General features: G+C 40.5%; 1 protein-coding gene and 1 long non-coding RNA gene across 2 annotated transcripts in view; one reads left to right on the top strand and one right to left on the bottom strand.

Moving 5' to 3' along the window:
- The window catches only part of LOC133556106 (uncharacterized), a 45461-nt gene that overhangs the window by 752 nt on the left and 18928 nt on the right, over positions 1-25781 (top strand). The gene's annotated exons all lie outside the window — the stretch shown is intronic.
- On the bottom strand, positions 4143-25405 carry LOC133556097 (myosin heavy chain, fast skeletal muscle-like). Its single transcript, XM_061905714.1, has 40 exons — positions 25283-25405; positions 25005-25216; positions 22876-23019; positions 22650-22806; positions 22541-22568; positions 21047-21161; positions 20887-20979; positions 18388-18451; positions 18213-18311; positions 18029-18132; positions 17821-17959; positions 17631-17749; positions 12042-12191; positions 11806-11976; positions 11420-11729; positions 11276-11355; positions 11089-11176; positions 10905-11022; positions 10652-10775; positions 10457-10593; positions 10122-10377; positions 9802-10044; positions 9559-9735; positions 9344-9489; positions 9176-9266; positions 8707-9096; positions 8512-8638; positions 8202-8320; positions 7928-8124; positions 7664-7847; positions 7417-7582; positions 7221-7345; positions 6837-7145; positions 6546-6749; positions 6342-6467; positions 6106-6276; positions 5871-5975; positions 5711-5806; positions 5500-5634; positions 4143-5385 (listed from the first exon to the last, which is right to left on the bottom strand). The coding sequence occupies exons 2-40, from the start codon at positions 25206-25208 to the stop codon at positions 5362-5364; spliced, it is 5835 nt and encodes a 1944-aa protein (XP_061761698.1). The 5' UTR covers positions 25209-25216; positions 25283-25405; the 3' UTR covers positions 4143-5361.

Below are 25781 nucleotides of genomic sequence, written 5' to 3'. Positions count from 1 at the left end.
AAAAAAAACGAAAAGCAAATGAGCATTGGAAATTCCCCTTTTTTTTCTTTTCTTTTTTTTCTTCCATATTTGAAAAGGAGTGAGAAGAAGTATACACTTATTTAATCCCACCCCCTTTCTTTAAATCATAAATTACTGTAATCTAGAACTACCTGTTCACTCTATGTCCAATTTAATGAACTTGTATAAACATAAATGATAAATATATACATACAATATTTTTTTTCTATACAACATTGGTTGCCAGTTCTATGATTAACTATGTTCCTCCATAAAAAAGATAAACAGCTGTGATACATTTCGATATTACTTGAAATGTAATTAGTTTTGTTTTATGAAATCATACCCAAAAGAATACAAAGCAAGTATTCCACACTTTTTTTTAAAGTAATATTTACATCAGTAATGATCATCTACATCAGGGGTGTTAAACTCATATTAGCTCAGGGGCCGCATGGAGGAAAAATTTTGCACATCCGGGCCGGACTAATAAAATCATGGCTTGAAAACTAAACCATAAAGACAACTTCAGGCTGTTTTCTATGTCTTACTGTGGCCAAAAATAGAACAAACACATTCTGAAAATATTACAATAAAAATATAGAAAAAAACAGTAAAGTTTACATCCATGAAGGAAAGAAGAAAGTAAATGAATGTTTTTAACAGAATACGTTTATGTATGCATAAAAATTTGTTTTCTTATTTTGTCATTTTTTTATTTTAATGAATGAAGTAACATTTATGACGACTTTTTTCCAAAACACAGAATAGAATGTGAGAAACAAACAAGATAATGCATACATTTATCATTTTTATCCAAAGCGGTTACAAAAAAAGTGTGACCCCAAAAATGTACTGTGGAACCCAATTTTTATGACTTGATGGGGCCCCTGGGACCCCATTTTGAAAATTATTTGCGCCAACACTGATGGAGTATTGATGCGTGCAAAACAGGAGCAGGCGGCTGTGGATTGCGGGCCGGTTCTAATACTAATCAAATATCATCCTGTTGGCCTTGACTTTGACACCACTGATCTACATCAACAATATGATTTGTCTGAGCGGCTGGACGGGCCAGATTTAAAAAAAAAAAAATTGTTGGTGTAAAATCAATCAATCTTTGAATTTTTTAATCGATTAAGAATAGTTACAAATAAGAATAGTGATTCATTCAAAAATCTATCTTTTTGACAGCCCTAATGCGAGCACAACAAAATAAAAAGAACACTTACAGTACAATTTGTACTCTTGCTGAGTGCCTACCGACGGGACACTCCGATAATTCAGTGTCAAAGATTCAATCGCAATCCTCATCAAGGGTTAAAAAAAAGTTGTCGCAACAAGCTCTTTTTTGCCAACTCGGGGGATGTGAAAATCAACCAGTTTTTCGGTCCATGGCCACATTTGTCTACTGGCAGGTGAGAGATGCATTAATTATAATTGAGAATTTACTTGTAGCAAGTTTGAGACGAAGCAGAAGCAGCGCCGCCAGCTCAGTTTGTCAACAATAGCCGTGTAAGCTAACATTAGCTCAGTGTAATCAATGCACCGCTAAAATAGTCCGTCTGCGTTAGCAATTATAATAATATTACTCATATTTGGTTAATTTTCAGGTCCTGACATGAAAATGGAGTATTGTTTGCGCTTTCTGGATGTTTTTAGAGGGTTTTATGGGGGCAACATGTGACCCCTCGATCTGTTGACTTAATTTTTAGCTATTTATTTACAATTTTAAATGCATAAAAACGTTTTCTTGTCTTACATAAGGATTGTGAATAATAAACAGCGCATCACTTTTTAATTTGTGCGTATTTCCAGTATGACTGATCTAATAATATGGTCACAGTGAAGAAATGTTACTACGGTGACATAGAATCTACAGAAATTGCCAAAGATATTCGAAGCGGAATCATCAAAAAGACCGACTGAATCTGTGACATTCTGTGATGTTTAGAAGGTATTTTCACATACTTTCCGGGTTGTAAATACAATTGGTAATGGTTTACTGGATACATCCATCCATCCATCCATTTCCTACCGCTTCTCCCCAATGAAAAACAATTGATATATAATATGTTCAAAATAAAGCATGTCTTGAAGGAGACATCGATAAAATAGTAAACACACCCGCAGAGTGTATGGCTCTGGCTGGTTGTTGTTTTCCCAGTACAAGTGAGACAATCAGATGGAAGGTAGCTATGCAGTATTATACAAGTCTAAATTTAGTCTAGCTTTAAGTACCAATATTCAAATAGTAACATTGTTGGGTAAGACAGGATTTGGTTTTATTCTGAATCCAGTGAAACATATTGGTGGTTTTTGCTGATATAAAGACTTTCAGGTATTTATCCATCCATCCATTTTCTACCGCTTATTCCCTTTTGGGGTCGCGGGGGGCGCTGGCGCCTATCTCAGCTACAATCGGGCGGAAGGCGGGGTACACCCTGGACAAGTCGCCACCTCATCGCAGGGCCAACACAGATAGACAGACAACATTCACACTCACATTCACACACTAGGGCCAATTTAGTGTTGCCAATCAACCTATCCCCAGGTGCATGTCTTTGGAAGTGGGAGGAAGCCGGAGTACCCGGAGGGAACCCATGCATTCACGGGGAGAACATGCAAACTCCACACAGAAAGATCCCGAGCCTGGATTTGAACCCAGGACTGCAGGACCTTCGTATTGTGAGGCAGACACACTAACCCCTCTGCCACCGTGAAGCCCTCAGGTATTTATATGTTTGTTTAAGTATTGGGCAGATGCTTTTATCCAAAGCGACATACATAAAAAATACATATAAAACAATCACTGTAAACATTATCATTTAAGTTAAAAATGTAATACAAAATTTAAATACAAAGTGTCAAGACAGAATAAACTCTCTGCTGCTGCAGCAACAGAGATACAGTCCATAGGTTCCTAAGATATATAGGTGTCTAATGCATTCATACATTGTGGATATACACATGTATATATAACCTAATCATATAGTTTCATAAACTTAAAAATAGCCGATTGTTTTTTTCCCCTTTCTCCGGGATTATATTCCCAGTTTTGATCTCGGATGTCTGGTAATTTATAGCATATACGATTATTTTGTTGCTGTTAAGCAAACTATGGATAATAAAACACGCCAAAACGTGTCCTTTATCATAGTTAAAAGTTAAAGTTAAAAAGTTAAAGTACCAATGATTGTCACACACACACTAGGTGTGGTGAAATTTGTCCTCTGCATTTGACCCATCCCCTTGATCAACCCCTGGGAAGTGAGGGGAGCAGTGGGCAGCAGCGTTGCCGCGCCCGGGAATCATTTATGGTGATTTAACCCCCAATTCCAACCTTCGATGCTGAGTGCCAAGCAGGGAGGTAATGGGTCCCATTTTCATAGTCTTTGGTATGACTCGGCCGGGGTTTGAACTCACAACCTACCGATCTCAGGGCGGCCACTCCAACCATTAGGCCACTAAGTAGATTGTGCTACACATATGACAAAAAAACACGTGAAAATCAGTGGTATTCGGTGAGGTAAGATGAATTAAATGCGCTGACAGTTCATTGCTCCTGCCAAATGAATTGCACTGAGTGGAGCGGATCACCACTCCAAGATGGCGGCCCCGCATCTCGTCAGCGCCAGTAGGCAGTAGCGGTTGATGCTGTGTTTACTTAAAAGGTGTCTGTGGTACCGCCCCTTATCTTTTTTCAGAAATGTCTGTCACAAGGCCACCACCCTCGCACATCTTCCATTCAGTAAAAAGGTTGAAAAATGTGAAACTGAACAAAAAAATTAAACTGTAAAAATTAAGATTCAAATCAGAAAAAAACAGAACTTCAAATATCAAAAAATATGAAAGTGAAAAATGAAAATAAACATTTCAATGTGTGAATCAAAATTCTGGTGAACCTAATAAAATATGTGCACTTATTTCTATTCATAATTAACTTATGTGTTTTGAAAATTCAACATCAACATCTGAAGTAGTTTCAAAGTTATTCTTTATCTAATACAAAACGTTTGGCCCTAATTTAGCTCCCTGTATTTCAAATAAATACACAACGTGTGTTTATGTGTGTCAACAGTCAGTCCCACTGACTTCCTGTTTGTGTGTAGATGGGGGGAAAAAGACAAACGCCACAAAAAGATGCTTAATAATGTATTTTGAATAAAAGAGAGGCATATTCTTTGTGTCAGCATTTGTAAAGTCAGTTTGTTTCATGACATGCTTCATTGTCAGTGGAGTTGAACAGGACACTTTCTCCTTCTGCTGGTGAAAGGCAGATTAGCTCCACAGGATGACTTAAAAGTTCCACATCCTCCAACAGGACACATTAATTATTTGAACAAAGCATTGGAACAAAAGTGTAAATATACCATCTTCACGTGAAGTCACTGAACACTCGTGTTTTCTGGCTGTAAATAACCATCATTAGCATGGTTAGCATGCTCTTTAAACTGCCTAACGTTTTAGAAGAAATATCTTTTTAAGTTTACACTTTGTATCTTTCAAATGCTTATCTGACAATCTAAGGCAGTGGTTCTCAAATGGGGGTGCGTGTACCCCTGGGGTTACTTGAAGGTATGCCTAGGGCTACGTGAGATTTTTTTTTAAATATTCTAAAAATAGCAACAATTCAAAAATCCTTTATAATTATATTTATTGAATAATACTTCAACAAAATATGAATGTAAATTCATAAACTGTGAAAAGAAATGTAACAATGCAATATTCAGTGTTGACAGCTATATTTTTTTGTGGACATGTTCCATAAATATTGATGTTAAAGATTTCTTTTTTTGTGAAAAAATGTTTAGAATTAAGGTCATAAATGCAGATGGATCTCTATTACAATCCCTAAAGAGGGCACTTTAAGTTGATGATTACTTCTATGTGTAGAAATGTTTATTTATAATTGAATCACTTGTTTATTTTTCAACAAGTTTTAGTTATTTTTATATCTTTTTTCCCCAAATAGTTCAAGAAAGACCACTACAAATGAGCAATATTTTGCACTGTTATACAATTTAATAAATCAGAAACTGATGTATTTTAGATTTTTATCTCTTTTTTTCAACCAAAAATGCTTTGCCCTGATTAAGGGGTACTTAAATTAAAAAAATGTTCACAGGGGTACATCACTGAAAAAAGGTTGAGAACCACTGATCTAAGGAGTCATGGTGTATTTACTAGCTTGTGTTAGCTTCTAAAGCGCTAATGTGTGTTTGTGAGTGCCAAATTGTTTAATTTATTTTTTCTGGCCTTACTTGATTGAATCTTACTGCATGTTGACATAAATCATTTAAACAGATTTTGTTCTGTATGAACTGCATGCGGTAACTTGGCGTGTCGCTCCACTCTCAGCTATTCGCCTTGTACCTCGGGTGGCTGAAACGCAACACAAGCAGAGAAGTTGTAATGGAAATAGTTTGAACCTGTTGGTTGTGATTTGAGTCACGGCAGAGAGGACTGCCGTTGGGACAAACATTATGAAATCTATACCTTGGGCCCACTTTCACGGCTCTTGGCTCGCATCTTGTTGGTGAGCGACTCAGCCACGTCAGCTCTCTCTTCGGCCTCTTCCAAGTCATGCTGAACCTTCCTGAATCTGGCCATGTGCATGTTGGCCTGCTCCTCCTGAAGGAGACACGAATGCTTGAAACAACAATACCTGGTGAGTCCTCACCGTTCATGACAATGGCGGCGGACTCACAGCTTCTTCTGCGTGACGTTTGTAAGCCTTCATCTTGATCTGGAGCTTGTCCACCAAGTCCTGCAGTCGAAAGTTGTTCTTCTTGTCTTCTTCAGCCTGAAAAAGGCAGCAGTCATTGAAAGTTTATCTGGCAAACCAATCAGTGAGAAGGTTGTGGTACCTGATAGCTGAGCTCTTTAACCTTCCTCTCATATTTGCGGACTCCTTTGATGGACTCAGAGGATCGCTTTTGCTCTGATTCCAGTTCAGTCTCCAGCTCACGAACCTGAAGAAACATATTTTATGGAATACTAAGTTAAGCCAACTGTTAATATCTGATCCACTCAAAGGTAAGGTGTAGTCATAGTACATAGTCATGACACCTAAATAATTTGCTCAACCTATCATATGTATACCCTGGCCTCCAGCTTCTGTATCTGTTTCTTCCCACCCTTCATAGCCAAGTTCTCTGCCTCATCCAGGCGATGCTGCAAGTCTTTGACCATGATCTCCATGTTCTTCTTCATCCTCTCCAGGTGGGCGCTGGTGTCTTGCTCTTTCCTCAGCTCCTCAGCCATCATGGCTGCCTGCACATGCAGCAGCAGGGTTCAGAGTTACGAACGCAAACAGAAAGTTGATGGGAGCTCCTTACGTCAGTGATGGCTTTCTTGGCTTTGTCCTCTGCATTCCTGGCTTCCTGAGCAGCTTCTTCTATTTCTCCATGAAGCTGAGTTACATCTATCTCCAATTTCTTCTTGGTGTTCAAGAGACTGGTGTTCTGTTGAAGCCAAATCAGAACTTGGTGATTGAAATCCCACAAAGACAACGGTCAAATGAGAGTTTTGATGAAAAACACCTGCGAATGAAGAAGTCCTGCACGCTCGCTAGCATCAATCAGCTCTTGTTCTGCCAATTTGCGGCTTCGTTCTGTTTGCTCCACGACTCCTCGAAGTTCCTCGATCTCAGCCTGCATCAAGGTGGTCCTGCGCTCCATCATACCCACTTGCTCTTTCATGTCATCGTGGCTTCTTAGTGAATCATCCAAGTGGATTTGGGCATCCTGCGAACATATTTTGTATTCTTCCAGTAATTTAATTTTGTTACAGAATGCTCTTTTGAGTCAAAACAAAGCAACAAATATTCACACCTTCAGTTGCCCCTGGACATTCCTCAGCTGTTTTAGGGCTTCAGCCGCCTGCCTGTTGGCATGACTCAGCTGAATCTCCATCTCGTTCAGGTCTCCATCCATTTTCTTCTTCACTCTCAGGGCGTCATTCCTGCTGCGGACCTCAGCGTCCAGATTGGTTTGCATCATTTCTATGACTCTATGGTTGTTCTTTCTCATCTGGTCGAGTTCTTGGTCTTTCTCCACTATCTTCCGGTCCACTTCAGCTTTCACTTGGTTCAGCTCCATTTGAATGCACAGAATTTTGGATTCCTCTTGTTCCAGGGAGGCCTGAGCAAGCAAACATTGTCACAGGTTACACTAGTTGATGCTCTTTTCAAATGACTGATGGCAAGACTTGGCTACCTCAGCTTCCTCCAACGCAGTTTGCATGTCATACTTTTCACTTTCAACATTCTTCTTGGATTTCTCCAATTCATGAATCATTTTTCCGCTTTCCCCAAGCTGCTCTGTCAGGTCTGCTATCTCCTCTGGGTTTTTTATGAAACTCATTTTATGGAGCGATCTCTGAAAAAAATTATTCTACAAATGTTCAACTTACGTTGCAGGTTTTTGTTTTCCCTCTTCATTGTCTCCAGGTGGTCCAGGGCCTCCTCGTAGGAGTTCTTCAACTTGAAGAGCTCAGTGCTTAGTGATCGAGATTCCTTCTGAGCACCTTCAAGCTCGACCTGAGACTCCTCATACTTCTGTTTCCACTCTGACAAAATCTGTATTCATGAAAACGATAGGATCTCCTATGTTAATGACAGGAAGTATTGAGTCAGACCTCCAACCGACAATCCAAATACCTTATCAAAGTTTCTTTGCTTCTTGTCAAGTGTAGCGGCTAAGCTGTTGGACCTTTCCACATCAACCATGAGATCTTCCATCTCGTTGTGAAGTCGCTGTTTAGTTTTTTCCAGCGAGGCACACTTTGAATTTACCGCCTCAATTTGTTCCTCGGCTTCTTGGAGCCGCTGTGCCAGCTTTTTTCTGTCAGAAATTATTTATTTTAGACTTTGTGGTAAGTAAAATTACTCCAAGCTGGAGTCCAAGCTGGAGTCTTAGCTTACTTTGCTTCCTCTAGCTCCTCGGTGCGCTGGATGGCATCCGTCTCATATTTATTCCTCCAGAGGGCCACCTCGGTGTTAGCTTTCGATAAAGCACGCTGCAACTCCGCCTTAGCCTCCTGCTCTTCCTCGTACTGTTCACGAAGGAGATCGCAGTCGTGACGAGATGATTGCAAACTGTGCGCCAGAGCGTTTTTGGCCTATGAAAAGATAAATCCGGTATGAATAAACTCTACAAATAGCATAAAAAGTGTCTACAATTGTGAGCTTTGATTACCTTAGCTTCCTCTTCCATAAGTCTTTTTAGGTCATCAATTTGTGTGGTGAACCCCTGCTTTCCTCTGGTCAGCTGGGATATGACACTCTCTCTCTCTTCCAGTTGCCGGGATAACTCGGCTATGCCATGTTTGAAAAATATCAGTTTGACTTTCACGGTATCCTTTAAGAATCACCTCATAAGTTCAACTTGGAGCACAAAGTGAACCAAAAGCTCACTGTTTATTGGTTGATGAGGTTTAGAATATTAGTTTGAGCACCTGAGGGTGATTAACAGGCTAGTTCAATTCAAAGACAGAGAATCCACATACCGTTCTCATTTTGAAAACGGGCCCTCTGATTGGTGAGATCCGAAAGGGTTCGCATGTTTTCATCGTTCTTGGTCTTTAACTCGAAGAGCTGATCCTCCAGGGAGCGACAGGTCTTCTCCAGGTTGACCTGTGCAAGTTGAAATGTTAAATGTATCACAATGTCTTCAGGATTTTGAGAGGATTAACAGTTCTCACCTTGGTTTTAGCCACAGTTTCCATGTTAGTTGCCAAGTCATCAATCTCCATTTTGAACTCGCTCTTCTCCTTCTCAAGTTTCTGTTTGATTCTCTGCAGGTTGTCTATCTGCTCTCCGAGCTCGGCCATGCTGTCCGCCTGCTTCTTGCGCAGTGCGGCGGCTGTGCCCTCGTAATGCAGAGTTGACTCCTCCAGGTCTCGCCTTAGTTTCAGAAATTCTGCTTCTCGCTTCTTGTTCATTTCAATCTGAGCAGCAGTGGCTCCTCCGGCCTCATCCAGCCTCTCGCTGATCTCCTCGATCTCTCGGGCCAGGTCAGATCTCTGCTTCTCGATCTTGGCCCTCATGGCACGCTCAGCCTCCACTTCTTCCTCCAGCTCTTCAATTCGAGCCTTAAAACGGGAAAAGACAGGGCATTAGACAAGTTACTGTCAGTGTGGTTCATGTTTGATTGAAAAAAAGTCTCTTTACATGGAGTTCCTTCAACTTCTTTTGAAGCTGATTGTTGATTGTTTGTTCATCTGCAATCTTGTCGACCAACTGGTTGTTTTCAAACTCTTTCCTGTGGTGACAATAATTTTAATGTGAGGTTCAACTGTCCACTGGTTCCTTTTACACTAAAACAATCCATCCACCTACTTCTTCATCCTCTCCTCCGACTGCTGTTTGTCATTTTCAACGTCCATTAGGGACTCTTGGGTAAGTTTTATGTCCCCTTCCAGCTTCCGCTTAACCCTCTCAAGGTCCAGACGGATTTTCTTCTCCTGCTCAAGTGAACCTTCAAGCTAGAGAAGAAGTAAAACAGCTCAAACCAGGTTGTATGAATGAACGTTTTGTCATTAGCTACGACTCACGTCATCCACTTGCTGCTCAAGCTTTGACTTGGCTTTCGTTAGCGAGTTGACTTTGTCTTCCTCAGCTTGCAGGTCATCCATGGTCTGCTGGTGGGCTTCTTGAAGGGACTTCTTTTCTTTGCTCAGCTTGCTGATGCTTTCTTCCAGACCTGCCAGCTCTTCCATTAGATTTTTAACCTGCAAGAGGGAAAACGTTATCAAGAGAGTCATGAATGTCGTCTGAATAATGTCCAACAATAATACCTTGTTTTCAGTGGCGTGTTTCTCTTTCTCCACTTTTGCCAAAGTTATTTCAAGGTCGTCAATGTCCTTCTTAAGCTCAGAACATTCGTCTTCAAGCTTTCGCTTCTTGGTGGTTAACTCAGCATTGATTTCCTCCTCATCCTCCAGCCTCTCAGTCACTTCTTTTAGTTTGGCCTCCAGCTGGATTTTACTTTTAATCAAGCCCTCACATCGTTCCTCTGCATCACAAAGGTTCTCAGAGTCCTAAGTAAAAGAAAAAAAGACATCAGAAAATGACACACAATGATTCATCAGCAACTATAAGGCACAACGACACTCACAGATTGTACTTGAAGTTGGAGATTATTCTTTTCCTGTAGCAGAGAAACCATTTTTTCCTCCAGATCTTTCCTCTTGGACTCTGATTTGGCCAGGTCCTCCTTACATTTGATGAAGTCTTCTTTCATGGTGGCCATTTCCTTTTCAGTCTCAGCGCTCTTGAGTAGAGGCTTGATCTTGAAGAAGAGCTTCATCCATGGCCAGTGTTTGACGTTCATGAACGAGCGCAGATTGTATTGTAGAATCCATACACAATCTCTGTCAGAACCACAGATGACATGTTTTGGTCACTGCACAAATCATTGCATATTCATTTTTAAAATGTTTAACCTCTTACTTTTGAGCAATCAATTCAGAGTATTGCTTTCTCATAAGGAAAGCGCGACAAACAGCCTGTGTCTGTGTCATAAGCGAAGCTAGTTTGTCATCTCGCAGCTCTTCAAGATTTCCCAGTAGACCAGCTTTGAAGAAAACCTGGACACAAAACATCCTTTTATATTGAACCCATTTGGAAAAGGTTAAGAATGTATACCTTGGTCGTGCCAAAGCGGTACTGAGTGTGATCGACGTCAATAGAACCCAGGAGCTTCTCGGAAGCTTTCTTGCCATCGATGAACTGTCCCTCTGGGATGGCGCTGGCGTTCAAGATTCTGTATCTGCTTGTTTTGAATGAAGACAACATTTTGAGACGTCCCCAAATGTACATATAAGTAAGTTACATTGTACTTCTACAGGCACCATGACTCGAGGCACATCTATGAGTATATAAGACAGGATTAAAGGACCTCTGCTTGAAATCGGCGTAAAGAATCCTGCTAGGAAATCCTTTCCTGCAAATTCGAATTCCTTCCAGCACACCGTTACAGCGCAACTGGTGGATAACCAAGTGGTTGTCCATGATACCTGCCAAAACACAACGTGGGATTTATTTTGTGTTAAGTTCTATTTTTAACTACATCTGTGTTGTACCTGGGGTTTTAATCTCATTTGGAATCAGACAACGTACAAAGTGTGGGTGGGTACTTCTCAAGTTAGTCATCAGCTTCCCGAGATTTTCCTATGGACGATATATTCCAAAGGGATGGTCAGCATTATATATAGTAAAGTATATTTTGCTAATAATTGTTCACATAATGCTGACATAAATTTTTAGTACCCTGAAAACTGCGGATACTGTTTGAAAGGAGCCACCCTTCTTCTTTCCACCTTTCTTCCCACCTTTGTCACCACCTGAGTCTACGAGACAGAAACAAAGAGTTATGAGGACGTCACGGTGTACGTCCCTGTGCAAGATTCTCACCTCCTTCAGCCCCAGAAAATGAGGCATAGAGGAAAGACAGCAATTTTAAAGAGGACTTCTGATACAGCTGCACAACAGACTCGTTCAGTGGGTCCTTGTTCTTCTCCAGCCAGCCGCAGATGTTGTAGTCCACAGTGCCGGCGTAGTGCACCAAGGAGAAGTGAGCCTCAGGCCTGCCTTTCACCACCTTGGGTTTTTGGAAAGCATTGTTTTTCCCAAGATGTTGGTCATAGAGCTTGTTCTTGAAGGAAGTGTCTGACGCCTTGGGGAACATACACTCCTCTTCGAGGATGGAGAAGATGCCCATTGGCTGGTGAATACAAAAATACAGTGTTGTCATCGTGTCTGACCAGAGGCACTTTTTTGACTGAGCACATGTATCTCACCTTCTCTATGAGCTCGATGCAGGCTGCCAGGTCCATGCCAAAGTCGATGAACTCCCAGTCAATTCCTTCCTTTTTGTACTCTTCTTGCTCCAGCACAAACATGTGATGGTTAAAGAACTGCTGCAGCTTCTCATTGGTGAAGTTGATGCACAGTTGCTCCATGCTGTTGAACTTTATGAGCAAGTTCACTTTATGAGCTCTCTCCACGACAGCCACACCAAAATTAGTTAACTCACGTCAAATATTTCAAATCCAGCGATATCCAACACGCCAATGTAGAACTGTCTTTGCTGCTTTGTGTCCAGCATCTCATTGATGCGTATCACCATCCACAAGAACATCTTCTCATAGACAGACTTGGCCAGAGCGCCAACTGCATTAGTGACCTGAAGTAAGAATGGGTTACGTTTGTAGCTAAGCTGTAGTCAGCACGTTGCAGCTATTAGGGCTGCACAATTCTGAGAAAAAAAAAACATTTGCAATTTTTCTGTTAAACATATTTTTGTCTCAAGGCGCCACACATTACAACAATATGCAATTATTTACCTTCAAACGTATTGGGCTTTATGCAGACAGACTTAGAGCTTTTGTTTACGTCATGCTCTTAAACTTAAGAAAAAATCTGTAAAATATGTACATTGTTTAATAATGTAATCATAATGTATATTAATAATGCAAGTAACCATTTAAAACAGGGATGTGAAAGTAATTTTAGTTCAGGGGCCGCGTTGAGGAAAATCTATTCCCAAGTGGCCCGAAATGGTAAAATCATAGCATGATAACTTAAAAATAACGACAACTGCAGGTTGTTTTTCTTTGTTGTACTTTGGCCAAACATATAACAAGCACATTCTGAAAACCGTACAAATCACAAATAATCCTCCGGACAAAACACTTTAAGTTTGTTGAAAATTCTGTGGAAATTGGTGCAGGTTCAAAAACAAAATGAGCATAGACTGGGTATCAGTGTATCTACAAAGCAAGAATGAAACTTTAAGTCACAGTCTTTTTGAGATTGAACAAAAAACCCAATATGTAAACTTTTCAAGGTATCACATACCTCCTTTGTCATGTCCATTTATCAATCCAGTGCTAACTCAACAAACCATAAGAAACAGAGGTAAAAACTATTCAAAGGGGTTAAGGGTTCACTTTTCTTGTGACATTTTGGGGCAACAAAGGTGCCAAATGATGATGTGTTCGAAGCACAAGACATAAAACGGCAGGTTTTAAGTTTCATCTGGGTCAAGGAGGAGGAGGAGCCACAGTCACCCCTTACTGTGTACCTAACCGTTTGCTTGCCTAACAAAATTGCTATTGTGACATTCAGTGGACACATTTAGAACAGCATTTTCTTCCGTAAAAAAAAAGGCAGCTTCTTTTAATAATTGGCAAACTCATTGCGCGGGCCGGATAAAACCTGTTTGTGGGCCAATTCCGGCCCACAGGCCTTACGTTTGACAACCCTGATTCAAAAGGTGATCAAACTATTTCTCATGGCTGTAGAAATATTTATCATCGTCCTCTCCAAGGTTCTCATAGTCATCATTGTCACCGACGTCCCACTGGGTCATCATTGTCACCGACGTCCCACTGGGTGTGAGTTTTCCTTGCCCTTTGTGCAGCCCTTTGAGACACTAGTGATTTAGGGCCATATAAGTAAACATTGATTGATTGATTGATTACTGTATTTGGATGGTAAATAACTATCTTAAATAAACAAAAAAATAAATGTATTCATAGATAGTGAAATCTTAAAGTGTATTTTTTTCCCCAGTTGAAAAAACTAAGTCGGACGGTCTTTTTGTTGTTGCGGTTATATGATCACGGCATTAGAAGCTCGTTCGTCTGTGTTAATGGGCTCATATTGCCCACCCGATGTAAAGCTGAAATATTGCCACACCGGATTATTTGGCTTTATGATCATATTAACTTTTTCCCTCCTGATTTTTGTTACTTTGCGGCATTTCTCACACTGTGAATAAAGAGCAGACAAAATATAAAATAAGACTATATTTCAGGAAAAAAACAATTATCTGTCCATGCTGCTAGGTAATTTTACTTGATAATAATAAGCAAGGTAGCAGCGCGCATGGACGCGACGTCCCAGGCTCTCCCCTTAGGTGCATTGATTATATTGTTTTTATATAGTTTATTACCAGCCCAGACAACAACCTGCTGGGCGAATGTTATGTACAGCTGAAACGATTTGTTGCAGTTTGGATTGCGGTCTGAGCAGGCTATTTCGGTGGATTTTACAAGCCGACACAACTTCCCGGAAGAGCTAGTACGTAGCCCTAGAGCTCCATGGCAACCAAAACGATCAAAACCAGGCTGGAGGGAGCCATGGAACAGCTGTAGGACTGCTTTGAAACAACAGTCTGGTCAGTTTTTGAAAACTCAGACTTGGAGCAGGTCCTGTGGTACATCAAACACTGCATTGACACTGTGACAGTGGACAAGCACATCCGGGTCTTCCCCAACAGGAAGCCCTGGATGACAAAAAAGTACAGGGCTTACTCAAAGAGAGTGACAGTGCCTTCAAAGCGCAAGACCAGGCACTCTACAGTGCTGCCAGAGCCAACCTGAAGAGAGGTACCAGAGAGTCAAAAGCCGAGCACAGGAGGAAAATGGAAGACCACCTGCAGACCAACAACACCAAGGAGGTATGGAAAGGAATACAACACATGACCAACTTCAGACCCAGTAAGCCTTCGGCTGACGGCGACGCCTCTCGAGCGGGGAGTTAAACAGCTTCTTCGCCCAATTTGCGAGAAATACTCCTGCAGCCGTCACAACACCCCCACCTAACACCCTTGCCACCTCACACCCACAGCAGCCGCACCCTTATACTGGAGGAACATGAGGTGAGACGCACGCTGAGGGCGGTGAACCCCGAGGAAGGCTACGGCCCCAGATGGGGTCCTGGGACAGGTACTGAGGGACTGTGCAGACCAGCTGGCCGGAGTATTTGCTAAGATCTTCACCCAGTCCCTCTCTCAGGCCGTCATCCCATCATGCCTGAAGACTTCCACAATAATCCCGGTGCCGAAGAAAAACTCCATCAGCTGCCTGAATGACTACCGTCGAGTTGCACTTATACCTATAGCCATGAAGTGCTTCGAGAAGCTGGTAAGGACCCATATCATCTCAGTCCTCCCTCCCGAACTCGACCCACACCAGTTTGCCTACAGAGCCAACAGGTCCACATAGGACGCCATCGCCACAGCCCTACACTCCTCCCTGGGTCACCTGGAGACGGGGGAGCACTACGTGCGGTTACATTTTGTGGGTTATAGTTTGGCATTTTACACCATAATACCTGACAGACTGGTGTCCAAACTGTCAGACCTGGGTCTTTCGAACTCCATCTGCATATGGATTAAGGACTTCTTATCCGACCTCCCCCAGATCAAGGAGCTGGTCATAGACTTTAGGAGGAATAAAACGGACATCCTGCCCCTGGTCATCAGTGGTGACTGCGTGGAGAGGGTCTCCGACTTCCGCTTCCTGGGAGACCACCTGGCCGACGACCTATCCTGGGGCACCAACACCACGGCTACCATCAAGAATGCACACCAGAGACTGCACTTCCTGAGAATACTCAGGAACAACCACCTCTCACAGGAACTCCTGGTGTACGTCTACCGATGTTCCATTGAGAGCATCCTGACCTATTGCATCTGCGTGGGGTTCAGCAGCTGCACGGCCGCAGAGAGAACGGCGTTCCAGAGGGTCATAAAGCCCGGCCAAAAGATCATCGGATGCCCCCTCCCCTCCCTGGCTGACTTGTACAGTTCCCGCTGTCTCAGGAAAGCACAGAGCTTTTTGAAAGACCCATTCCACCCCAGGTACTGCCACCTAGAACTGCTACCCTCTGGCAGACGCTTTAGGGTGCTAAAATCGGGCACAAATAGACTAAAAAACAGTTTCTACCCAAGAGCCATAGTAGCATTAAACAGGCACTGAGTAAGCACAATGGGTCCATCATGTCCTCGTGTCATGTCTTTTGTTTTTTTTTGCTTTTTTTCGGACTATAATGTGCAATAGTGTTATATATGTATATGAATATATATGCATATGTATGGCTATATGCATGTGTGTGGATATATCCACATACAGTATATATGTATACATATCTTATTTTCTATCTTTTTTACTATTTATATTACCAAATTGTGTATGCACCTTAGGGGATCTGCTCCAATTTCATTGTTCTTTGAACCTGTTCACTGCAATAATGACAATAAAACTCTATTTTATTGATAAGACATCCTAAATTAAGATTTATGTGTCTAAAAAATTTGCTGTACTTTTAAGGTGGAAATATTTTTTTCTGAAAATAAACGTTATTCTACTTCCATTTTTTAAGTTAAGACTATTTAAACATTTTCTATATGGGGAAAAACAATATATCGTATTCGAATTGGTATTTTATCAAAATAATGTTTTTAACTATAACAGATAAAATATAATTATTCATGCTTGAATTAAGATTATGATATAAAGACAATGACTAAATATAAGTAAATAGCTCTTAAAACTTGGAAAATCTCTTGAAATATATTCTAAATGTTGGCAATTGGCAAATAATTCCTTTTCTGTGTAAAAGCTTGCGGTCTCACTCTCCGCCCATCTACACAAAGATTGTGGATGACTAAAAAGAGGAATCACTGTGTTCACTTCATTCATCTAGCTGTGTTTCCATTGAAGTATTTTTGCAAAATAAAAGTGTCATTTAAAAAATTTCAATAAAGTACATTTGCGATTTGTAGGTGATTCCACTAAAGGGTGTTTTGCGTCATACGTAATTCTCATAAACTCTCATCCCGCGAGACTTTACTTTGAGGAAGATATTGCAGCCGCCGCTGCTGCCGTGATGTTAGTAGAAGACGAAGGCAGCGGCTGATCGCTCAAAGGCAACGTTTGTACGGCCTCCTTGACATTGTTCGGCAATGTGGGTCTCTCCTCGCTTGTGGGTTTGCCTTTATTGCGGGGAAGGGACCTGCCAGATGACACGGTACGGCAGGTCCGCCTCGTTAGACCTCGGCCGACCAATCAAAGCGAGACTAAGACGACCCGTCTGCCCAAGTGGTCCTGCATTGCCGCCCTGTTGGTTCAGTATTTAGGTGACCTCTAAATGCGAAAAAAGTGTTACATCATGTTTTTTACGAAAAGCTCCAAAATCGAAACGTCTCAAAAACCATCTCATGAGAGCGCAAAAATGTTTGGGGTATTTGAGAGTTTTTTCAAAAAATGTGTGTTTCCATTACTGTTTTTTGCGCATATCTACTATGCATAGACTGAGACTTCTTTCTCCCTGTTTGAAGAAAAGCGCGCCTCAACAATTGTGATTGGCAAAACCGAGTCACTCAAATGCCAGTGACGGCGGAGAAAAAAACCCCTCCACCTTTTGCAGTTACGTTATCGCACTGATTAAAACCTCAATGTAGATTCGAAGTCAATTAATTGCACAGCTCTAATAGCTATTGATGTTCTAAACCAAATCCAGTACAATCCTAGCAATTGATATGTATATGGACAGCACCTGCTTTGTTGGAATACCCTCTGGTTATTGTACTTCTTCACACCCCTTACTGACTTCCTTCTGGGGGTTAAATCACCATAAATGATTCCTGGGCGCGGCACCGCTGCTGCCCACTGCTCCCCTCACCTCCCAGGGGGTGATAAAGGGTGATGTCGCTACATCTAGTATGTGTGTGACAATCATTGGTACTTTAACTTTAACCCTTCAAGGTTCAAAGTAGTCCTCAGAACGCTGGCTAGCTTGCCAATTCAAACTGACGTGGCATTGGAAATGGTACCTGGGGAACCGTCTGGCCCTTTGTGACGAACTCATTCCCCACTTTGACGCGGGGGTAGCAGAGGCCTTTGAGAAGATCGGCGGAGTTCAGCCCCATGAGGAAGGCCACTTTGTCAGCCACTGAAAGAGAAACGACAACCTTGTTGCTCATTTGAATCTCTTCAGTAATAACAGAAAGACCGTAGTTTCACCCTCGGTGCCGTCAGGCTCTGCCTGCTCCTCCCGTTGCTTCTGCTTGAACTTCATGTTGCCGTAATGCAAGACGGCACCTGTCAGCTTGTAGATGGACATCTTCTCTTCATTGGTGAAGCCCAGGATGTCCGTGGCAGTCTGTTGGATGGAAAACGGTTAACTGTTCACATTTGAAGGTTGGCACCTTAGAATGGAGAGCTAACTCACATCTGTAGCTACAAGTTCTTCTTTGTCGTCAATGCTGGCCACAGATATCTGCCCCTGACTTATCAAAGGGAAGTCGTAGGGGTTTGTTGATATCAGCAACATTTCTGCAAAAAGACACAATTACGTATCTTTAAATGTCTTTCCCAGCATCATGACTTCCTTCAGTGTGTTCTTAGTACACGACCTATGAGCTCGGGTTTGTGTCCAGTCATAATCTGGTAGAAGATGTGGTAGCTTCTTTCTGCAGACAACTGATATGTTACTCTTGACTTCTCCAGCAAATCTGCAGCAAAGAACAACATCTGTAGCAGACAACTGCACATGGGATGGGCATTAGGTCTTTGGAATGATGGACTTACAAGTTTCAATATCGGCTGAAGCGAGTTTGCCCGTTGTTCCAAAGTGAATTCTGATGAATTTTCCCTGAAAGGTAAAATCCATAAAACCAAGACACCATTGTGTAGTCTCGATGAAGCACAGACTAGGTACAGATGATCGTCTTAAACCTTCGGGGATTCTCCACTACACAGAGGTCTGGAATCCACTAAAATATTGACACTGAATTATTAATTTTATTCTTGATTTTAATCATATTCAATAATTACATCTAACCTACTCACAGTTTAACAGGATAAACCTTGTAAAATGATATGAAAACATGTGTTAATCACAAAGATTCATACCAAGGCTTAGATCAGGGTGATCACATAAATGGTCAAACATACTGCAAAAGAAGGAACTTTTTGGGACTAATGAAAAATGTTTACATATAAATACGCAGTTCTAAATTAATGTATCTCAAATAAATTCAATAAAATTTAAGGTCAAATTAAAATACAGCTCCACCACTTAAGTCATAATGTTTTCGCTTAAATAACTTCTACGACTTCAGCTCTAGATTTCTTCTGTTGGTTAAAGATGGTCATTACTGCCAAAAGTAGTGGAAAAGTGAGTACCGCCTTCTAAGGGGTACTTGAGCCCAACAATGGGCCCCAGCCCGATGTTTAAACATGGTTTAACATGGCCCTATGGTTTAGAGCAGGGGTGGGCATTACGTCGATCGCGATCGACTGGTCGATCTCGGAGGGTGTGTCAGTCGATCTCAAGCCAGGCATTAAAAAATATACATAAAAATGAGCAATCATCAATAGACTTTCGTCAGTTGTTTGACATTCTCGGCACCCGAGGATCTTGTGAGATGACGCTGGCTGCTGCGAGCTCATATTTAAGAAAAAAATCATTAACAGGGCGGACACAGAGAAACACATTTTATTTCTAGAGACTCCGTACCTACTGTCAAAACTCTAAAGACCGACTGCACAGTTCCTGTCTTCACCATAAAAGACCTGTTTCATCCTGCCTGTGCTAACAAAATAAGAGTCTCAGAAAGCTAGCATGCACAAGCTAGCAAGCTACGGAGTTTGATGCCAATGTATTTCTCCCCCGCCCTCAGCGACCGCTTTCTCACTTGCTTGCCCACCCGCACACTCACTGACGTCACTCACCTGCTGCCAGACATTAAAGGGCCACACACATATGCTACTCTCATAACAAACTGTTTGAAAACGAGTATGCAAGTTGGACAAATGAGATGCCAAATCCAACCACTTTCATGTGGTATTGGACAGAAAGGAGGACTTTTTTTTCTCCTCCATTTGAAAATGCGGACGTTATCAGCACCACTGTCTAATTCCAATCAATGCAAGTCATCAGAATCAAATACACCAACTTATATTCTTGTATTCATGAAAAAAAGGAATCTATGTGTGTTAAACATGCTTGTATTATCATTAAACACCATTAACTTGTTAACAAAAATGTCTCTTTCATAAATAAATAAATATAAATTATAAATAGGAATGAGGTAGATCTCCTCGACTTGGTCAATTGAAAAGTAGCTCACCTGCAGAAAAAGTGTGAGCGCCCCTGGTTTAGAGCATATAAAACATGTTTCCATATTTTTTTCAGCTTTTGTTTTGCTCAAATCAAACAATTTTTAGGTATAAATAATAATAAAAAAAACATGTCATGTTTTGTTAAATAATTTTAACCCTTTTAAATGTTTATTTGATTGAATTATATCAGGGATTCATTTATTTTGAAAGATTTGCATAAGATTAAGCCAGGCGTAACTCATGTTACGCTAAATTTTCTATATGAAAAAACACAGAGATAACTGGATCAAATGGGCATTCGAAGGCTTAAGATAATTAAAAAAAATGTTTTTTATTTATTTTTAGGACTGATGTTGATTGAGAAATTTGGGATTTTTATACGCTCTCAACTCCCCGAGGACTTTTTTATACTTCATCTACTCTACTTTCCAAGCGTATCTTTGGTATGTAAAAGTATTTCTGATGAAAATCTTAAACTTATACTTGGAAAAAAACCTTTTAAGAGAAAAAAACATTCTATTCGGAGTAGGACAATCGTTCATATGGCCAAAAATACAGGAAAGACATGAAAAGAAGTTTGCCTCCACCCCATATTTTTCTTCGCGAGGATTATGAGTCATTTTTCATCCAAACAGGAATGTATCAACATCCCAGTAAAAGCAGACATTGTACAGTAAGTGATTGTTTTGTTATGTTTGTTGGCTCTCGGTGAAGTCTGTTATGATTAGTAGTGTTATTGTCAAAAAGCTAACTTTCTGATGCATTTGTTGACTCTTAAAATAATCAAAGTATGTGAATATGACATGTTATTATGAATGTTACTACATTACATATATATATATATATATATATATATATAATATATGTACATATATATACAGAGAATATTTTTTTTAAAAAGTGCAGTTTCTCTTTAAATGTCACAAAATAATTGCAGTAATTATTTCGGGTTTCGCTACTTACAAAACGTGAGGAATTGTCATTCCTCAAAGTTTTCGCGTTCCCAAATGCCTCCAGTAGAGGGTTTGCTGAGATGATTTGATCCTCCAGTGTCCCCTAGAAAACACAAACATCAGATCCTAAACTTGTATAGATACATTTTTCATGTCGTACGAACTCGCACCTGTATCTTTCCAGGTGCTGGTTCCTTCTTTTCGCTGCCCCCAGCCACTGCGATTGTGGCAAAGTACTGGATGACACGTTTGGTGTTCACCGTCTTTCCTGCACCAGACTCTCCACTGTGGGGGTAAACAGCCATGTTATGGAGAATAATTTGTGTCTTCATTACAAAAGCTTTTTTTTGGACACTGAATTGAATGAATCAATGAATTGAGTCAATGAATTTTTCGGGTTTGAAATTTGTGAAGTAATTTTTTTTAACCTCAAATTATGCTGACAATTTCCTTGAGAAAAAATTCAGTGTTTTAAGATTCAGTATCGAAAAAGTACCTGCTTCCAAGAGCAAGACTCACTTCTGGTAAATTAAGACGGAAGCAATCGATCCTGTCTTAGAACCAGCCAAAAAGGTGTCAAGTTTGGAGTCACGTGACCCGGGTCTTGCAAACAGCATAAAAAAGGCAGATAACTAGGCTACCTGAGCATAAAACAACGTAATTAATGTTTCAATGCGGCCCGCTGGATGTTTTCAAACTATAGAAATGATTCCAATGGTTAGAATCTGCAGGTCCGGCACGAGTGGGGCAGAGTGGGCGGGGCTTGTTTATGGAGCAGCGAGTGTTAGATGGAGGCAGATTTCTAGACAAATGTCTGCTGAACAGTAATATTATATCCAATATGAGGATGTTTTTTACCCTTTGCGTTTATATTTCGCTGTGTTTGTCGCATCTGTTGCCCTTGCTCTATTATAAAAGTTGTCCATCAAGGAGGTGGTCTGCAGTAGAGAAGCAACATAATCGATATAATATCAGTGTTCTGCAGAACTTTGTTCTAGAAATCTGCCTCGTACACTCGCATTTTCAAGGTTTCAAGCTTGTTGCTGCTGCGCTCAATCTACCCCGTGCCTCATCTGCTCAAAGCATCGCTACCTATGCCCGTATGTCACTCAAAAGTGAAGATTTTAACTTTTGGAATCATTTCTATAGTTTGAACACATTCAGCCGGCCGCATTGAAATGTTAATTAAGTTGTATTATGCCCCGGTAGCTCAGTTACCTGCCATTTTTATACTGTTTTGCAAGACCCGTGTCACTTTACGTCAATCTTAGTGTTAGACAGGATCGATTGCTTCAGTCTTAATTTAACAGAAGTGAGTCTTGCTTTTAGAAGGAGCAAATTTTTCAACACTGAATTTTTCAGCACTGATTTCATTGACATTCAATTTTTATACAATTTATTTTTTTTACACTGAATTTTTATACAATCTTTATTTTTACACTTAATTTTTTTTAACACTTAATTTTTTTTCAATGATATTTTAAGCATAATTTGATGTACATTAAAAAAAAAATAATTTCCCAAAATTCAAATGCAAAAAATTCAGTTACATAAATTCAGTGTCAAAAAAGCTTTCATAATAAACAAATTAACCTTCATACATGTGCAATGAACAACTGAATCTTTTGGGACATAACATATTTTTGCTCATGCGAGTGACTCACGTAATCAGGACGGACTGGTTCTCACGGTCTGGATGGACAAGAACACATGAGAAGGTTTCAGTTGGCACACAAAGGTTAAGAGACACTGTAGCTAGAACCTCGACCTCACCTGTGAGCATGTTCTGATAGGCATTATCAGACACTGAGAAGATGTGAGGAGGAGCCTCCATGCGCTTCTTCCCCCGGTAGGCCGACACCACGACTGAATCGTACACCGGCAGCCACTTGTACGGATTGACCGTGACGCAGAACAGTCCGGAATACGTCTTCAGACGCATAAAGTGAAGTTACGTGACAGAAGAAAGCAGCAACAGCCTCTTCCTGGTGCCACTCACGTAAATCATCCACGCTGCGTAACGATCTTTGAGGTTAAACAGCACGGACGGCTCGTTGAGGTGTGTCATCATGGCCATGTCCTCGATCTTGTCATACTTTGGGGGATTCATGGGATGGCAGTCCTCATCGTTGACTGTTACAGTCTGCAGTGTAAAACACAATCAGCACAAGTTTGTCATTGAGTTGTCGTCTTCCAAGTAGCCTCCATTTGATTTCCAGCATGAACTTATTTTTTAAGTCAGGGTTCAATGTGTCTTTCATGTCTTTATGTGTCACAATGACATAAGGAGAGATGTTTTGTTCATGGAATGAATGACAAAAGGATCTGAGGCTACCTGAACTCATCCCTTTGGGGGAATTTCAGGCCATTTTAAAAGATAGAAAAGGTGTTTCTATTGCGCACTGTACGTATTTTTAAATCGTTTTTATTGAATCATTTGAGTTTTTTGCACTGTGACATAAATAACGAGAAATCTTACTTGGAACGGAAGGAGAACGGGACATGGATCATTGGCATGGATTACAAGGTGCGTAGCAGGTGATGGAGGGTGTGAAGGAGGTGATGTTGCCAGCCTGACTATATTGCAACTATGACTTAAATAATACTGTGGTGATTAGTGAAAACAGGTGTGAGACATGAGGACAGGTGAAAACTAATGGGTAGTCATGGTGACAAAACAAACCAGGAAGTGCAAAAACAGGAACTGAGTGGCCAAAAAACAAAAAGAACATGACTAAAACAAAACATGATCACATAGACATGACAGTTTGAAAATGTAGAGTGATCTTTCTGCTGCGTTTATTTTCGTTTATTAAATGTTTGGGTAGAATTTTGTTCAACAAAACCAGTTTTCTTTTATGCAGTATAGAAATATATCAGAACTGTTTGTCTATTTTATGGAAGAATGTAGTTAATCATAGAACTGGCACCCAATGTTATTGAAGAGTAATGATATTGAATTGAGAATCGCTTCGAATTGAGAATCAATTCTGAAATGAAATGGTACCCCTAAGAATCAAATCAAATCATGTGGTGCTCAAAGATTTACAGTCCTAATAAAAATGAATTAACAATTTAAAGATGAGAAATTAAATCTACAAATATGCAAGGGCCAAATGTGTGGGGTTTTACTGTGGTCAAATCCTTCAAAATAAAAATAAAAACTGATAATTAAAAAAAAATTACTTTGTTTCAAAAAATACTGCAATTTAAACTTTAAAAAAGAATCACTTTGTGGAAATCTTTTATTTTTGTGACAAAATGTGAAAGAAAAAAGTGAATTTTTCATGAAAAAAATATTGTAATTTTAACTGAAAAAAGCATATATGTATATTTCCCCCCCCCCCTGTCCAGCTACTCAGGCAAATCATATTGTTGATGTAGATCCATATCAGTTGTACAAATTTACTTTACAAAAGAAAAGTGTGGGATACTTCTTTTGTTGCATTATTTATATTTGGCTTTATTAAATGGAATTATATTATTATTGGTGCAGCTGGGCTGTAGCAGGAGGGGATAGAAAGAGAAAAAAAAAGAAAGACAGAGGAGGAAATAAATTTGATATAATTCAATCAAATAGGCATTTTAGAGGATAAAACTAATAACAAAAAACATGACACCTTTTCTATTTTTGTTTAGAAAATGAAATTTTCTACGCTCTAAACCAATGTTTTTAACTTAGAAGGCTCAGTTGTAATACACTTGTGGCAGTAACGAAAACATCAGACAAACAGAAGAAGTATGGATCTGAAGTCATAGAAAAGTGCAAAAAATACGACTAAAGAGATGAAGCTGTATTTGAATTTGCACTTCAATTTTATTTACAGAGACATATATTGTCATTATTTATTAATAATTTAGTTATAATATATATTCATGAGTCCCTTCTTAGGCAGTATATTCAATTACTATTTATTTTTGTAATCAGCCTATCATAAGCGTTGATAATAATCCTTGTGATCAACACGTGCTTTGTTACAATTTGACATTGTTTATCCTGTTAGAGTAAGATCACTCATTCACTGTTGATACTATATCTGAGTCGGTCAAAAAGGTGAAGAACCCCTTCTAAATTGACATTTCTGTGTAAAATGAGAGAGTGAGACTTTGTGGACATTTTCTCCTCACCTCATTTTTTTCCGTCTTCACGGTAGCTTTGCCACCATCTCTCTTCTGGATGACACCTCGGATGTACAGATCCTTGGGGTCGGGCACGAAGCAGGCCGTTTTGGCATCAAAGGGTCGGTTCTGTGCCTCGATCCGCTCCTTCTCCGGTTTGCGAAGATAGATGGCCGACGGCCCATACTGAGCCATCTCGGCGTCGGAGCTCATGGCGGAGCCTAAGGATGACAAGAAAACATCAAGAACAGCGAGTTAGATGACCGCAGAGAGACAAGTAGTCTCACCTGGGACGTAGTCTGCTGCGTTGCGGGTGGACGGGTCTCTGATGTGTGTGTGAGAAGCTTCAGGAGTGAAGAGTGAAGATCAGCAGGAGGTTCCTTTTATCAGCGTCGACAAACCAGACATTCCAAACTTGGCAATGTCACTTTTCTAATCCTTCCGCAATACCCATCCCGGACAGTTCTTAAAACTGGTGCAGGATCTTCTGGGTGATAATCGGACGATGTCTTAACGGTAGGTGATGATCCCCCACCTCTATTTTTAGCATCTCTTCTTCTGACTTGCTTCATGAAACTGTACTGCCGAACACAAAAGTCCATTAAATCTTGGAATTGTTGCGCTCAAGACGGAAATAGGAACGACCTCTGAGTGTTCCACGACAGCCTCACAAATTTTAAGTTGATCCTCGACTCAAGGACCAGCTGCTCCGTCTCCTTCAAGGCACCTTTCTTGGTTTTACAGGCCTTAGCGTCCGGCGGAGATCACGACAATGTGTGACCACAA

This window comes from Nerophis ophidion, linkage group LG07 (assembly GCF_033978795.1).
Source record: "Nerophis ophidion isolate RoL-2023_Sa linkage group LG07, RoL_Noph_v1.0, whole genome shotgun sequence".
NCBI classification, from domain to species: domain Eukaryota; kingdom Metazoa; phylum Chordata; class Actinopteri; order Syngnathiformes; family Syngnathidae; genus Nerophis; species Nerophis ophidion.
Note: the sequence above shows the minus strand (reverse complement) of the source record. Positions and strands in the feature narration are given on the sequence as shown.

Coding starts and splice junctions, on each gene's coding strand:
- LOC133556097 (XM_061905714.1), bottom strand. CDS start 25,208: ATGAGCTCCGACGCCGAGATGGCTCAGTATGGGCCGTCGGCCATCTAT. Junction 18,452..20,886: donor ATGACAATTCCTCACGTTTT/GTAAGTAGCGAA, acceptor TTTACCTTTCAG/GGAAAATTCATCAGAATTCA. Junction 7,346..7,416: donor GGAAAACAAAAACCTGCAAC/GTAAGTTGAACA, acceptor TAAAAAACCCAG/AGGAGATAGCAGACCTGACA.